At 40.9% G+C, this 15,404-nt stretch overlaps 2 protein-coding genes across 2 annotated transcripts; both read left to right on the top strand.

The window, feature by feature from the left end:
* The first annotated feature begins 942 nt into the window (after positions 1-942).
* Positions 943-4,713, top strand: LOC140953179 (uncharacterized). Its single transcript, XM_073402679.1, has 4 exons — positions 943-1,018; positions 1,640-1,696; positions 2,111-2,719; positions 3,294-4,713. Exons 1-4 carry the CDS (start codon positions 943-945, stop codon positions 4,028-4,030), a joined length of 1,479 nt encoding a protein of 492 aa, XP_073258780.1. The 3' UTR covers positions 4,031-4,713.
* Positions 4,714-6,409: 1,696 nt separating this feature from the next.
* LOC140953178 (uncharacterized) lies at positions 6,410-13,772 on the top strand. The gene is made up of 4 exons (XM_073402678.1): positions 6,410-6,626; positions 7,265-7,324; positions 7,777-8,391; positions 8,695-13,772. The coding sequence occupies exons 1-4, from the start codon at positions 6,536-6,538 to the stop codon at positions 13,134-13,136; spliced, it is 5,208 nt and encodes a 1,735-aa protein (XP_073258779.1). The 5' UTR covers positions 6,410-6,535; the 3' UTR covers positions 13,137-13,772.
* Positions 13,773-15,404: the final 1,632 nt, after the last annotated feature.

Below are 15,404 nucleotides of genomic sequence, written 5' to 3'. Positions count from 1 at the left end.
TCCTCTTGGCTGTTAGCCCTCTTGATGCTGATAGAAAGCAAACAATCTTCAGAGGTGAGGGTTGGACAAATTTAAAATTTGTTCTGATTAAACCAGCCCCATGTGTCAATTGTTCTACGTTCTTCTGCACAAACTGACAATAACAATGATCAGCTCTTGACCACAAAGAGTTCATTAGATCATCTGCTGTTTCCATTGAAGATCTGAAAGCGACTCAAGTGGCGTCACGAGCTTGTTTCATTATTAAACATTTTCAAGTGAAGTCATTGGAACAACCAAGGATAAGGAAATACGAAAGGAGACCAAAAAATACCCCGGAAGAGGTAAATTTCCGTTGAAAAAATTATTGATCGCTTTTGTTTAGTTGTGTTTCTGTTAGGTTTTTATGACTAAAACACACTCTTTTAAAAAGCCTTGTTGAAATAAGAGAGAGAACGCTGGGAGTGTGTTGTTCTTGAAATCTAATCGAGGATTCAAGGACAGTGAATACTTTCATGGGTTTGATCCCCAATCGGACCTTTTTTTATCAGGCAGGGGCTGTTTTTGCATTATTAGTTGTGTCTCTGATGTCGAACCAAACCAAAACAAAAACGTTTTCTGGTAAATTGCTTTTCAATGATGTGCTCTGTGGAAGGGACACTGAACTGAATGTGTCAGTACCATTTCGTCTGGTGGAAGCTAGCTGTTGATAGAACCTTATTCGTTAGGCAAGTGTTTAAACAATAAGGAATATAGCTTAGAACTGTTCAGGGCGAGTTTGCTTCGTGACTGACCGTTAACAAGAGAATTTAGACCTGTTCTTAATTCCTAGTGCCACCTGTTTGGTAAATTTGCTTTGCGGGTTGGTGTTTTGACAAGTGGACATATCACGACAAAACATCTCTATAAGGTGCTTACTTGAGGGAATCTTTTTAACCATCTTCTGTTTTTCTCCAGGCAGTAATGGGGACTCTTCGAGTGATTTCCCTGTTGTTTGCCGTGATAGCAAGCTTGGAATTACGACTCGCGTTTGCCCAGGGTAAGTTCAGAGTATCAACTTTGTGCACCGAATGACCGTTATTGTACTTATATTCATTGCCTTTTGGCGATACAACTGCTTAGTCAATATTTACCTGTGGTTCGATTAATTTCACTCCAGGTCGTCCATGTTTTGCAGTCGTGAAACAAAAACTGTATTCATTGTTAATTTTGACTCGCCGATCTCAGAGTATTTTGGTTGGTCTTATCTCGCTGTCATGTTGACTTTCTACTACAATCAATAAAAGGATTTTTTCTTCTTATATTCAGGCGTATTCCATGTTCAACTAATAACCAACTACGTAAATAGGAGAGTAAAAGAAGTTTAAATAATACCCTTTAGGAGTAAAGAAAGTAGTCGCTATAGTGACGAAAGATGGTAAAGGAAACCTTTTCTGGTGCTGGCAAAAAAATACAGTGATACTTGGTTACTGTATTAATTTTCCTACATAGGTTTCTTCTAAGCATTTTGCAAACTAGTTCCTGTGTTCAAGGGGTTCTTGTAAAGTTAATTAATAAGTGATAACCCTCCAAGCTCTCTCCGCAAAACTGCTTCTTCAGGAGATTATGTTATCAACTCCCTTAGTTACTAAAAAAACAAACCTTTTCCTTTTCTTGGTAGGGGGAGTGCACACGCCAGATGCAGGAGCTGGTCTGAGCCAAATCGACTTAGAGTCATGTGAGTAGCCATTACTTCTTCATTGTTTGACATGCCTAACCTTCCATTTCTAAAAATGGTTAGCATGAAAAATGTTATGAAAATCAACGTCGTGGTTTCTTGACGTACTTGCTTATTAATAAGTGTAAAAATTTAAAACGGGAAATAGCCTACGTGCGAACACAAAACGCTGGGAAATAAAATCAATATGTGATCTTTTCCTGAAACGTACGTAGATTAATATAATTTTTATTGATTGGAGGACGGCAATAAGCACCTTGGACTCCTGTCTTTGTACAGATATTCAACAAGAAATCCAGATGAAGAGAAAATGCAGTTGGTTTGGGAGATGTTTTAGGAGTATCCATTCTAAGTTCAAAGTTGAGTTTTAGTACTTTCCGTTTGTTTTAAAAGAATGTTTTTATTTTTTATCAGCCAAAGAGATAACTGTGTGTACCACTCAGAAGAAACCTCTGAGCTGCTCATACCCAGGTTCAAATATAGCAGTGACCGGTGTATTCTGGGGACGCCGGTCAGCGAGCGTTTGCCCTTCGGACGATGGTGATACGCAACTCGACTGCTTCACTGCTCCAGAGTCAGAGGGCATTGTAAAGGGGAGATGCGAAGGAAAAGAATCTTGTGAGCTTGAAGCTAGGCATGCGCTGTTACAAAACCCTGGCTCGCAACATTGTCCAGGAGTAAACAAATATCTTACTGTTAATTACACCTGCGTTCCAGACGCGAAAGAGGAAGTCATGTGCGACTCCGAGAACTCAACTCTTAACTGCCCGGCCTCGTGGAAGATTGGAGTTAACTCCGTGTTCTGGGGGCGGCAGTCTACAACTGTTTGTCCAGCTGAGAATGGACAGACCATGTGCACTGGGGCCCCGGAGAGCCTTGGGATTGTTAAGAAATCATGTGATGGACTGACAAAGTGTGATGTGCATGCGTCTTACGATCAAGTTCAGAATGGCGCAGAGAACTGTCCAGGAGTTCAGAAGTATTTGATAATTAATTACAGCTGCAAACCACACCCAAATATAGGTAACTTAGTACCTGACTCGACAGATTTTACAAACAGACTCTTCGCTAGTTAATCAATTAAGTGTACGTAACTTATTTGTATTGCCTCCATTATGTGCCTCCTTAAGGCGGCATTATGGGTAAAATGACCGTAAAAGAAACAGTAAGGATTAAGTTGGCTGATTATAGATGAAGATGGGCGAAGCTCGGAATAAACTTTAAAAACCTTCTCTGAACCTTGATCTGCTATCAGGCTAAGGAGCATCTTTATTTCATGGTGGCCTATCTGGTCTTTGTCAATTCAATTAAAACAGTCTGTTTCCCATAATTTTAAACATCCCCTTTTTCTTCAAGAAGTTTATTTAGATTTGAAATGGCAAAGTGCAAAAAGATTCAAAGCTGCTATGTTTGAGATAGAGTTGCAGTTATTGATGCTTGCTACGTATTGTATGTTTTACGTATTGTGTTTTCGTTTCATGATTTTCTATAAGTTATTATTGTACTGATCCAGGACTACAACTGGGAGATCCGGCACCACTCATTGGTTTGTGGCTTTTGATTTGCTGATATTTTATATGTTTTACGCCCCTGTTAGGAACCGAGGAGGATCTGCCCCAGAATGATCAGGAACCAGTGGTCAAGTCACCCTTAAAGCCTAACCCAGGCCTCGCACCAAACGTGGTGAGTGACCTCAAACAACTTGATGATGGGCCACAAGGAGTAAAAGCACCAGCTGATGCGGCTGGTGAAAACCTGAACATTGGACGGCTAGGAATGGGGGGGTTAAAGGCCTTGGAAAAGATAAATAATCTCATTAAAGCATCAGCCGAGACACAGGACGGAGAGGAGGGTCCATCGGATAATGGGCTGACGGACGAACAGGCGCAAGCTATTGAACGTATGATCATTGAAGGAATACACCACATAAAGAAGAACACCCCAGAAGGGTCTGGGACTCAAAGAGCCTCCATCCCACGACAAAAGATCACGCCAAATGTGATCTCTAAAGCTTTTCCAAAATTTCCACAAGCAGCTAGACCGAAAGGTGTTCCAGTGCAAAACCAAAGTAAATCAACAACAGCACAGAAAAAAGACTCAAAACCTGTCGCAGCACTGGTTCAAGTAGGAACTCCGAGGCTTCAGAAAGGAGAGCCGAAATTGAAAGGGGTTTCACAGAGTAACCAAGTTCATTCAAAGTCTACACTAGGATCCAGTAAAATGAGACCCATTCCTGTTCTCAAAAGTAAATTCACAGAACAGAGGAAGAATTCAGAACCCAGAAAACTTCGTGGTTTAGGTCTGGGTATTGCAGGAACCGGAAATTCACCTTAAGAGCGATGTACAGTAACTGAAATAAGGACATACATTACAAGTTTCATTCTTGTGTACGGCCATGCAGCTGTATAGTTATGTTATAAACAACTGTAACAGAATTTTTTTCAGATAGATGTCATGCGGTATATATCTTGAGCAATGTTTAAATACTATTCTATAAGAGTGCGTTAGTTTTCATCAGTCACTGCGGCGACTGAAACCTAAGAAGGTACCCTCCGAAAGAAATTAAACTTCAACCTGGAGTGATTCGATGAAGAAGTAGCTGTGTCAAAGAAAATTTTAACAGGACGACACAGTTTTCTTTTCAGGCTTTTTTTCTCATTCTTTGACTCATTTTATGTAGAACCCCATTCAACATGACCACTACTTTCTAAGTTTATAAATGTTACTTCAAATCGACCACCAGCAGGTCCAAGTGAAAGTGTGGGGAAAACAGCAAATCTCCTTAGCCCAACAGAACAATAGCAGGTGTTTTTCAAAGGCTAATGAAAATAATGGTTTTTTATAAGTTCGTGGCCACAGCAAATCGATCATAGTCAACGTGGACCGCTTCAGAAATAATAACGATAATAATAATTATACTTCGCGTAGACGCGAGAGATTTAATAATGTAGCATTGTATAAAATTTGAAAGAAAATAGAACTTGCTTCCTAACAAGTGCAATAAAATGCTTTATACAACTTAATTTTGGAAAAAAGTACTTGATTTACCAGAAAACCCCCTAAAAGAGCTTTCAACTAAAATCACTGGGATTTTTCAAATCAGGTACTAGCTTCTAGATTGAGGTCATTATGAAAAAAGGATCGAGAATGCGCACTAAACTGATCGTGCCTTTGAACACAAAACTAGATAGCGGACGCGAAGGAGGAAATGCTTTGGTGGGTCAGTCAACGGTTAATAATTTGGCTTTTCTACGGCTAACGGTTGTTCCATTGGCTTAGGCTCAGGCCTCTAAGGACCTCTCCAGGAGGTCCATCACGCACGAGACTAGCCTGTTTCAGGCGTTTAGATAGTGGGGAGCAAGTTAAACCGTACGCGGTGAGCGCAAAAAAGAAACACGAAGGGAGACTGGGCCCGCGCACAACTAATTTTTGGCCCGCTCCCCACCATCTGAACGCTTGGAACAGGCTAGCACGAGACAAGACAAGACACTTAAAGTCGGTCCTAACAAGCGATATTGACACTCTATACATAACAAATTGTGGCTAGAAAAAATTCAACCGTTTTATAACATTTCTTTACGTCTATAACGATCAAACAATTCTATTTTTTACGCCTAACGTCTAAACCGTTCGGAAGTTTTACGGCCGACGATTAACCCATTAAGACCCTTTAATGATGAGAACTCAATCAAGACGATCCAAACAGTCTATCATCTTATAGATAAACTTGTATTTGTACTTGAACTTGCTTGGTATGACGTACTCAGCTTCAATCGATTGCTTATCATCAACCTCTGACTTTGTCAAATTCCCAGTGCACCCCAGTATCACACACTAGAAGGTTCGTATCGTCGAGCATGAGTTCTGGGGAAGCATAGCCTGCGTGCGCAGACGCCCTTTTTGGGTGGAGAGAAACGAAAACCAGAAATACGGCTGCATTCGCAAGCTAGGTGAAGCATGAAGATCCACAATTTGCCGTCTTGAAACTTATCCCAAAAGGAACGCGCTGGCTTCCTGTTCAAGAGAGACAAACAAAATACTAAATGATGCAAATATTCTTTGTGTAATTACGCGAAAAACCGACATGCCAACGTATTGTTATTAGAAATCGAGAGAAAACATCTTTGTTTTGAAAAAAGAAATCAACTGTTTTAGTATTGAGGGTTGTATATTCCGGTTGAACGTAACTGGCCAGCGCACAAGGCCTTCCTCGTTAAACGTATCTCATACCTGTTCTCTCATTTGGCCGCGAAAGCCTGCTAATAAGCTCTCTGGGGGCAGGGGACGGAGGAAAACGAAATCCCCGGCTTTTTTCCTCCCCTGCCCTCGAGCTCCTCAGAGAGCTTGCTTACAGGCTACCCTTTAAATAAGCATATTAAATTAACTTACACTGTACAGCTATATCGACGTTCGTCAAACCTTGGCAGCGAAAAGCTGTCCAAACTTCAATGGTCATTCACTGAGACACTTAAATGAACGTGACGTAAGAATTACAAAAAAAATTACCAGCGAAGGTTTTCTAGGAGCCGCCATAATATTTTAGATTTGAAAAAAATAACTATTTGTAGGGTTTGTAAAGAAAAGCTGTCTATAACGCTTTTGTGCTAGGATTATACTAATTATAAATATTTCAGGGTGGGAATTCACATTAAGGTTGACATTTTCACTTTGTGAACAAGGTGACCCCTTAGCTGGTGACGAGGTCAGAAAGAATTGATTGTGTACGGCTCAGTAAGTCCTACCGAAAATGAAGACCAAATTTAGAGATCCCAGTAAAACAAGATTCCTTTATTCAAGTGAAATTAAACGCCTTAGGATGTAAAAGAATGTTGTCTGAAGATGAAGAAGTATTTGATATTCATTTATTGGCTTCTTGTTGCTGTATTGTTTGACTGGGTGGTCTCAACGGGTACTTTTGACCAGTTATCAGGTGAGATTTGATAGAGTCCTGTTTTGTTCAGTTTAGTTTTAATTAATATAATTCGCCAATAAATATAACAAAGACGATTACCGAAACCATTTCCAAGATTAAATAGATACTTTCAGGAATTTTATTCAAATCAAAATGTGTCCTGGCTCATTCTTGTGAATTTTGTTGTCGATTTAATCTTTTTAGACGTTTATAGTTTACTGACTAAAATAATAATACATATAAATGAACTGTTTAGCTAGTTCTAGCAGAGAGCTGAAGCAGTTCGATTATTGTATGGATTTTAACATTTAGTAAGCCAAGTATTTTAGAGAATTAAGGATTTCAAAACAAGGCACACAGAGAAGTCTTAAAGAATAAATTGTTAGGTTATTTTGTATTACCACAGTCAGTTTTGTGAATAGAAGACTCACATGTATTTATCCGGTATGTACGTTAAGAGGTATTTTTTCCTTTACAGTTTAAAAGTACTTGGTTATTTATTCAGTTTACGCGTTTTCAATTTGCATTTACTTAACTTTGACAAGAAATATGGTTACAGCTCTCAGTAACATCCACCAGCTAATTGAAGAGTTACGAGATAAGAAATATTACCTATCATTTATGAGCGCACTGATTTTAATTTTATCATCACACAGTTCGGGCAGAAACGCCAGGGAGAGTTGGAAGGACACGAAGTGAAATTGACTTGGAAACAGGTTTGTCGCTAACGGAAGGCACTTTCCCCTTCTATAACATGTAAATATAGGTTCTCGAACTTAAATGTTATTCGCACCCAGCAAGTCAATGATAAGTGAATTTAGTGAAAAACAGAAAAGATTCCGAAAGTCAATTCAAAGCGCTTAGAGAAGACCATTTTTGAAGAATGAATGTTAACGCACTGAGATCCTTGAAACGTGAAGGAAAAGCCTAAAGCGCTATTTCCTATTTCCTTGACCTTCTACAACCAGCATTTTACCTGGAGAACGCGGCTGTCACTTTCCACCTAGGTAACACTACATAAAGAGGTTTATAGGCAGATTATTGACCGCTGCACTGACATGTGAACGAGCTCTGGTGTACTATTCACCATTAACCTAATTTTGTAGGCTGCCAATTTTTATATTTCCCAGTACTTTAAAGCTGATGAATGGACAACTTTTTTCCTCAGAAAAATCAGTCATTGTTTGCGCTGGTCAGAACAAGTCCCTCGAATGCGTGTCTCCTGGCTCAAGCATCGCTATACAGGAAGCCTTTTGGGGTCGCCTTTCATCCGAAATTTGCCCCTCCGAAGATGGAGATCCGGTCACCAATTGTCTCAGTGATCCTTCCACCACCCCTATTGTGCGAAAGCTGTGCGATGACAAGGAATACTGCGAGATTCCCGCCAGGCATAGTATTTTGCAGCCACCAGGAGTGAAACATTGCCCAGGTGTTAATAAATACTTGGCAGTCAAGTACACGTGCATTCCAGAGAAACGAAAGTTTGTGTTGTGCAACGGTGAGACGACAGAGCTTACGTGCGGTCAAGGATGGAAGATTCATGTTCTATCAGCATATTGGGGGCGGGATTCCCCTTCTACCTGTCCCACACCCCTCGGAAAGTTTTTTACGTGCGCCAACTCAGCAGACAGTTTGTTAGCTTTGAAGTCTAAGTGCTCTGGGAAAGAGAGTTGTATCGTCACTGCGGATGATCATCATTTGACTAAAGGTGGAGAACACTGTCCAGGGATTGACAAGTACGCTGTCATTAGCTACAAATGCCAGCCAAGCGAGGAAGAAGCAAGTAAGTTGCGTTCCAAAAGTCTAGAGAAGTTAAAAATTATCGTATTGATATTGTTAAGGTGTCGATTAAAGTCTCTTGTCGATTGGCACCGGTGAGGAAATCTTAAAGAGGTCCCTTGGCCAATCTTGAGCCTAGTCGACTCTTTTGGTTTTCCTTTTTGCAGTTTTCGCTTGAGTTATTTTTTCTTGGTCACTATTCTAAAGTTATTGTACTATATTTGTCAGCACGATTCGCCCCTAAATCGTTTTTTCCGATAGGAAAAAAACAAACAAGAACCCATTTTTTTGTGTGTCATTTTGGCAGATGGGCATGCAGAGGATCAAAATTACCTTCCAGATTCAGAACAATATGACGCAGTGCATTCTTCGTTGGACCTAACATCGAGTAGCAAGAGTCCAGCCCCCCAGTCCACAATGGGTGAATTGAACTTGAGCATGTTGCTTCCAGTTCCTCAAGGAAAAGGTACAGATAAGCTGAAGCCAATTATCGAATACCTGGGAGGGGAATCCCAAGTCAGAAATTCAACGTTGCTTGGGGAAAATCTACCTATCCCAAAGGATTCCCCGCCGACACTGGTGGACACAAAGGAAAAGTCAAAACTGCAAGTTGGCATTACACCTTTGAAGGTGTTTTCTGGAGGCAGTACTTCGAATTCTAACGCCGATATCACACACACACATGATGAGTCATCGGGCATAAGCAAAACAGGTTCTGCCTTGGGTCCAACGGGATACAGTGATCACATCAGCCAGCCTAATAATTACGATATTGCTACTGCTGTTGCAAAAACATCAGCCGATATGTCATCAAATATTTCACCTCTCAGTAATACTCAGGATTTAGTTAAAAACTTTCTTGCCAGTAATTTTGGGCAGGGACTTGCCAAAGGACTTTTAGCCCTGGGAACACTTGGAGATTCGTCGTACAAAAATTTAATGGCCCAACATTTTGGATCTTCGGTTAAACCAGCAGTGGAACCAAACCTTCAGACTCCGCTAAACGCAAGATTGATTGAAAACATCCTGCCTGGGTTGTTGCTTCAATCCTCCAAACAAGATACAACAGCTACAGGCGGCAAAAGCTTGTCGACGCCTGTTATCTCTATAGGTAATAAGGTTTTTGCTCTGAATGATCTTTCAAGTGTTTTAAATACTGCCAACGGCAATAAATCGACAGACAACAGCTTGATTATGAGTGCAATAAACGGCAGCAGAAAACACTCGGTTAAGCAAACCAACAAAGAACAAATCAAAAAGCTAGATGACAAAATTGTTACATTGGAAACTTTAAGTGATGCTTTAGATGCTCTAACAGCCAAGCTATCATCAGATGAAAGCTCAAAACATGCTCGCAACCAAAATCACTTACCAATCTCACCAGACGCCAAGTATCCAAATCTCCAAGAGGGACCGCAACTTAAAAACCAGTATATGCATTATCGTCATCCCCATCACCGTCATCATCATCATCACCACAGGAAGAGCCCGCTTGATGAAGACATGGAGATGTTAGGAGCACTCTTATCTGGAGGTGATGTTACACAATCTGGCTCAATTGAAAAACAAGTGTTCAGTAATGACGATGAAATGGACCCCAACAATAATTTAGAGATAAATGGCCAAATGAACACAGCAGAACTGGAAATGGTCCAAAGCAAAATAAATAACGCCATAGAAATGGCGGAAGCTGTGGGACAACAGAATGCAAACACAAGAGAGAACGTCGTAAAAATTGGCACCAATAGTTCTAACCTACAAAAATCCCCCTCCAGAGATAGTGGCTTTCTTATGTTGAAAAATATTCTCGCTGGACTGGTTGACGACGCGCTAAAACGAGGTACAATAAACGATCTGATTCAAAAATGGAATGCTAGTGGAAGTCCGTTTGCGGAGATAGCTCAAAATATTTCCTCATTTTTACAAAACAATGGTGCCTTAAGTAACCCACTTGACAAAAAAGTGGTCGAAGCAGGCTTTCATGCATTTCCCTTGAAACATCCGACAGTCAAAAATAATCAGTCGAATTCCAAGCTAGCTGAAGGAATCACGAGCTTAAATAAGACAGCTTCAATTGATAATGTTCTCCTTACTAAAGCTGTGAATAGTATCATTGGAATACTATCAAAACGTCAGAACTCTCTCGAAGGCAATTCTACCAACAGATCATTGTATGAGACAATTGACACACTCACCAACTTCAAAGGAATTCTGTTAGGTGGACGTATAAGCAAAATCACTTCACAAGAGGATGTTATCACTCAACTGGGGAGAAAGATTGTGGCGATTCTGAAAGCGCCCCATAATTCCTCTGTACAAGAGAACCTTGAAATAAAAAGCAAAAACCGATCTAAAAGCGGTATCAACATTGATCAGCCGCAACGTCCTGACTTCGAAACAATACGGAAACCGTTCCATGATGACGATTCAAAAGAGAAACTTACGTTTTCCAATTACAACACGAAAAATATGTCCAAGTCTATACAGAATACGACCTTAATGGATTTTATGAACAGCATGTCAAGAGACGACAACCTACATCCTCTTACAAGTCATAATAAACCAGGAGATAAATACTCCAAAGTGAAGGCGAGTGACTTGATGTCCGCGGTCATAGCAAGTCTCTTAAATGTGAAGGACACCAATGAAGACAGCTCAGCAAGGAAAAAGCCAAAAATTCACCACGATGAAACTGAAAATGAGCGTTTGGCACATGTTGTGCCGACTGACCACACCTTGGGTGACCTTTCTGAAACAGATGCAATTTTGGAGGCGCCTAACGACCATGCAGGGGAAAGAAAAAAGGTTACAAAACTTTTAGATAAAAATCTCAATCCTGCTGTGCCTATCCTTACTTTGCCAGAAAACAGGGCAACCAACTCCACGAAGTCAAAAGACATTGATAAACTTGGCTCAGGTGACCAAATGGTAACATTTACGTTAGAGACCGTTGATGCTACACCAGTTCCTTCAGTTAAAAGCAAAGAGCAGCCCCTGGCTAAACAAAAAATTGGTTTGCGAAGCAGTAAGGTTCCTCATTACCTCAATATTCAGTCGGCGACAACACTGGGAAAGATCAATTCCACATCATCTAAAGATACTGAACATTCATTTAAGCAACACCAAATACTGCAAGTGCCAGGGGTACTCTCTGATCCAACCGCAGGGACAAGTCAGGTCGAAGCTTATTCAAAGTCGTCAGATGGCGATGTGTTGCCAACGACGCTTTCGCCGTCTTCACAAAATAGTGCAGGTTCCCAAACGAAATCAATGACGGACCTTCCCTTGGGCCTTCAGATGAATGCGATAGGGAGAATCGCGACAGACGAGGATGAAGATCATTCCACTGTGAAACCTGTCGATCTCGCTGCTGCTCTAACCTCAACATCGTCTCTCCGTTCTGATAGCCTAGGTTCAAAAAGTGCGGAAACAAAGTCGTTTCAGGATAAACCTTTGCCGATTGTTTCGGATTTATTTTCAACAACCGATAGTGAAACTGGAGGGGAAACGGAGGCTATTGTCTCAAAAACTGCACAAACAGCTGCAGACAGGCAGATTAAGCCGACCTCTCCGGAAATAGAGCTTCCAAGTGCTTCTGAAATCAGGGAAATATCTACTTCTATGAAAGCTTTGTTGAAAACTCTTCGCGGCTACGCTAACAAGTTGAAGCTAGAGGACGAAGCGGATGATTCATCGAGTGGTCAGCTTCCTGTCCGAAGTAAAACAGCAGATAACATGAATGTCAACGACAAAAATGTGAAGGAACCTGCTACTGGGATAAATTCTTTTCATTTGAAGACTACACGTTATGAAAGCCCCCAGACCAGTCTGAGTTCATCGAAATACAAAAATCCGTACGCTAACTTTCTTCAGGCATCACCACTTCAAACCAGCTATGTGGATAGCGGTGGGTTTGAAAATATTCAAGAGCAGCCGAATGCTGAGGTAAACAGTTACAACTGGAACTTTGCACCAGAGCAGGTACATGCACAAAGGCTGTTGGATTCAAACCCCACGAAAAGTAGTCTACAACCTCAAGTGGGCGCAGAACAGTGGAACCCAGGACGCGAGGCTGCTTCGGTAGCTGAAGACCTCAAAGATCTGAATTTGCCTTCGATCGAGGATGACCCAGCGGTGCAGGCAGTACAACATATGGAAGCTGAAGATAACATGTTGGCAAGTCAAAAACGTAAAGCCATTCAAAGACACGAGCAACAAAATTCAACGGCTAAGGCTAAACCTTCAATCAAAACGCTTGGAGTTTTTGGAAGGAATACCATACCAAAACATAAAGGCAAGAGTCGTCTGCGAAATGAGGCTCGAGTGAAGTCGCATAAAATGAAAGCTGCTTTTTCTAAAAAAGGAAACGTGAAAATGAAACCGAGAGAAAAAATAAATGAGAAAAATGGGACCTCACGTGAAACTAACAGCATGAACGTTTCCTATGTGGGCACTCATAACATCAAAATCACCATAAAGGAAAACGGTACCAACGGAAACAAATCTCATGGGCTAAGGATGGGTGGAAACAAAAGTAGAATGAACAAACTTATTAGTAGAGATGACATTCCTGGCAGTGCGGGAAATCAAAGACTATCACACGATTCTGCGGCTCCGCACACTCATAATGACAAGATAAAAAAGCCTAAACTCTCATTTAAGAAAACCCTTTATCATACGCAGCCTAATTCAACTTTGAGGGAAGTGGAGAAGAGACAGAGTCAACCCAAACCAAGACGTAAACCGTAGCCTGCGATCATCCCCTTTCTTTAGGTCCCTTTATATCTATGTCTGTCATGAAAAGGAGGGCTTTTTTGTTTTTTCCTCTCTTCTCAAAGAGGAAAGAAAAGCTTGATCACAGGTTACGTTAAAGGCAAGAAAGTAACTTCCACCCATTGGCCCACTGGCGGACTTATTTAAGTCCATAATTTTAGGAAAAGAAGGTATATTTCTTGAAAACAACGCCTGAAAATTGTTGGAATGTATCGTACCCTTTCAAATGTTAACACACAGCAACGGTTATTTGAGTACATTTTAACAGACTTGACATTAAAGACTTAAAAATACCGATGCTAAGCTGCATACCAGAAACCAGCAAACTGTGTCGGTAATAATTAAGTATTCTAGGAGAAATTTTCCCGCTTACTTATTTCAGTCAGTGAACATATATGTTTCTTCGTGATGGCACAAACTGCACAGTTTAGTTGGGCCTTTCAATCTCGCTTTTTAGTTAAAGGAATATTTAGAGCTTTTTGTAAGCGAAAGTGCAGTTGTCGTAAATGATTTATTACGAAAATTAAGACTCCACTATGCTAAACCAACCATGAACGTGTCTGATATTTACTCAATAAACTGCGAACGGCCGGGGGAAGACCGAGTAAAGGAAGAGTTCATTTCACTAAGGAGTGAGCTGATGTAAGAAAATGTGTAAGGGAGTTGCAAATAAAGTATACCATTTCTGATGCTTGGTAGTATTAATGAACATATGTTTCGAAACTGGATGGTTAAGTAAAGTTAACACATTTAGGAAATCCAGTGAATAATCCACCGAAAGTGGAATCTGGGGAAACATGAAGGCTGCAGAAAGTAAACCGATCAAACTGAGTTTCCGCATTCATTGTTCCGGGAACTCAACGGATAATTGAGTATTCTCTGAATTTACGAGCTGCGGAAACATGACGGCAGTTAGCGTTTCCGCAAGAGTAAACCTGACGGAAACGCGAGTATAAGGGATGCGTTTAAGCGTGTCCGCAGAAACTGAAACATGACGGATACACGTGTTTCCCGCAACGGTTAGTTACAATTCCGTCTGCGGATATTCAAGTTTCCGTGAGGTAACCGTTACAAAAACGGAAACGGAAACACCTTTTTTCAACCTGTGTATATTTATGGCCTACAATAAAGCCTGGCTGTAGTGCTCCAAGGGATACTTGGTTGGGGGGTGGGGGGGAGAGGCCGTTATCCGGCCCGCTTCTTCAAATCCTGAGCCCCTTTCAGACCAAAACTTCCCATGTTTTATACCCGTTTTCAGACCTGGCTTTTAAAAGATGTGCTCGGAGTGCGATCCCATTACTTTGTCTAAATGGAAGTGAAGCCAACATATCATTATATACTAGAAGATATATGTGTCCATATTATATGTTTCTAACTGTGTAGGTCCTGGATACTAGTGAGAGGCGCAAGAGGGGGATGATGGGAAAGAGCGCAAAGCAAGAGTTGGAGTTACCAACTGGGAGAGGCATAATGGGATGGCTTTTGGGGTTACATATGAATAGGAAAGAAAACAGAGTTCCCCTTGCCTCCCCCTTGCCTCCGCTCTTTTGCATTATCAACCAAACTATCCGTAAAATTAGCGATCGCGAGCGACTACAAACGAGGCAACTCTGGTCTCCATAGCCTGTAAGGATTATGTATGAAAATAGTTAGTGTAGGACAGTCTTGTTTAGAAATGAGTCTAAAGTGGTTGGGTCGCGATGTAGTTATACAAAGTTAAAGATTAATCACGAAAACGGTGGTGAACTTAAGCAGAAAAATTGTATCTACAATTGTTCGTTTCGAAGGCGTCAACACACGTCTCTTTTTTTTTTTTTTTTAATTTAGACTTCGGCCATCAACTGCCTTGCTAAATGGCTATTACAGCTATATTTCTATCACTTCCATACTGAGCCAAGGCGATGGAAATTCATTCATATCTAACTTAATGGGAAACACCGCGACTATGTATTAAGGTCATTTTTGCTAACAGTAACGAAAAGAAAGCCACTGTAAAGCTACCCTATTACGACCCTGTATCAAAGACAATACGTGCTCTCAGGAGTACAAGGGTGGCAATAGAGGCCGATAAAGGGTACCTGTCTAGAGTAAAAAATTGGTTGCTTGTGGGCAACGCTTTCTACCCATATTTGAGTAGGTTGTATTTATTCCCTGGAAAAACGCATGAGTTATCATCCGAGATATAACCAGTTTTATACATTTATTTTAGAAACTAACATGGGTAAATTAGCTCATCGAAGGCAT

The sequence above is a fragment of the Porites lutea genome, chromosome 11 (assembly GCF_958299795.1).
Source record: "Porites lutea chromosome 11, jaPorLute2.1, whole genome shotgun sequence".
Taxonomy (NCBI): domain Eukaryota; kingdom Metazoa; phylum Cnidaria; class Anthozoa; order Scleractinia; family Poritidae; genus Porites; species Porites lutea.
Note: the sequence above shows the minus strand (reverse complement) of the source record. Positions and strands in the feature narration are given on the sequence as shown.

Excerpts from the sequence above, each read along its gene's own strand:
- LOC140953179 (XM_073402679.1), top strand. The coding sequence starts at position 943 with ATGGGGACTCTTCGAGTGATTTCCCTGTTGTTTGCCGTGATAGCAAGC. Across the intron at positions 1,019-1,639 it reads ACGACTCGCGTTTGCCCAGG|GGGGAGTGCACACGCCAGAT; the intron begins GTAAGTTCAGAG and ends TTTTCTTGGTAG. Across the intron at positions 1,697-2,110 it reads CCAAATCGACTTAGAGTCAT|CCAAAGAGATAACTGTGTGT; the intron begins GTGAGTAGCCAT and ends ATTTTTTATCAG.
- LOC140953178 (XM_073402678.1), top strand. The coding sequence starts at position 6,536 with ATGAAGAAGTATTTGATATTCATTTATTGGCTTCTTGTTGCTGTATTG. Across the intron at positions 7,325-7,776 it reads TGAAATTGACTTGGAAACAG|AAAAATCAGTCATTGTTTGC; the intron begins GTTTGTCGCTAA and ends TTTTTTCCTCAG. Across the intron at positions 8,392-8,694 it reads GCCAAGCGAGGAAGAAGCAA|ATGGGCATGCAGAGGATCAA; the intron begins GTAAGTTGCGTT and ends TCATTTTGGCAG.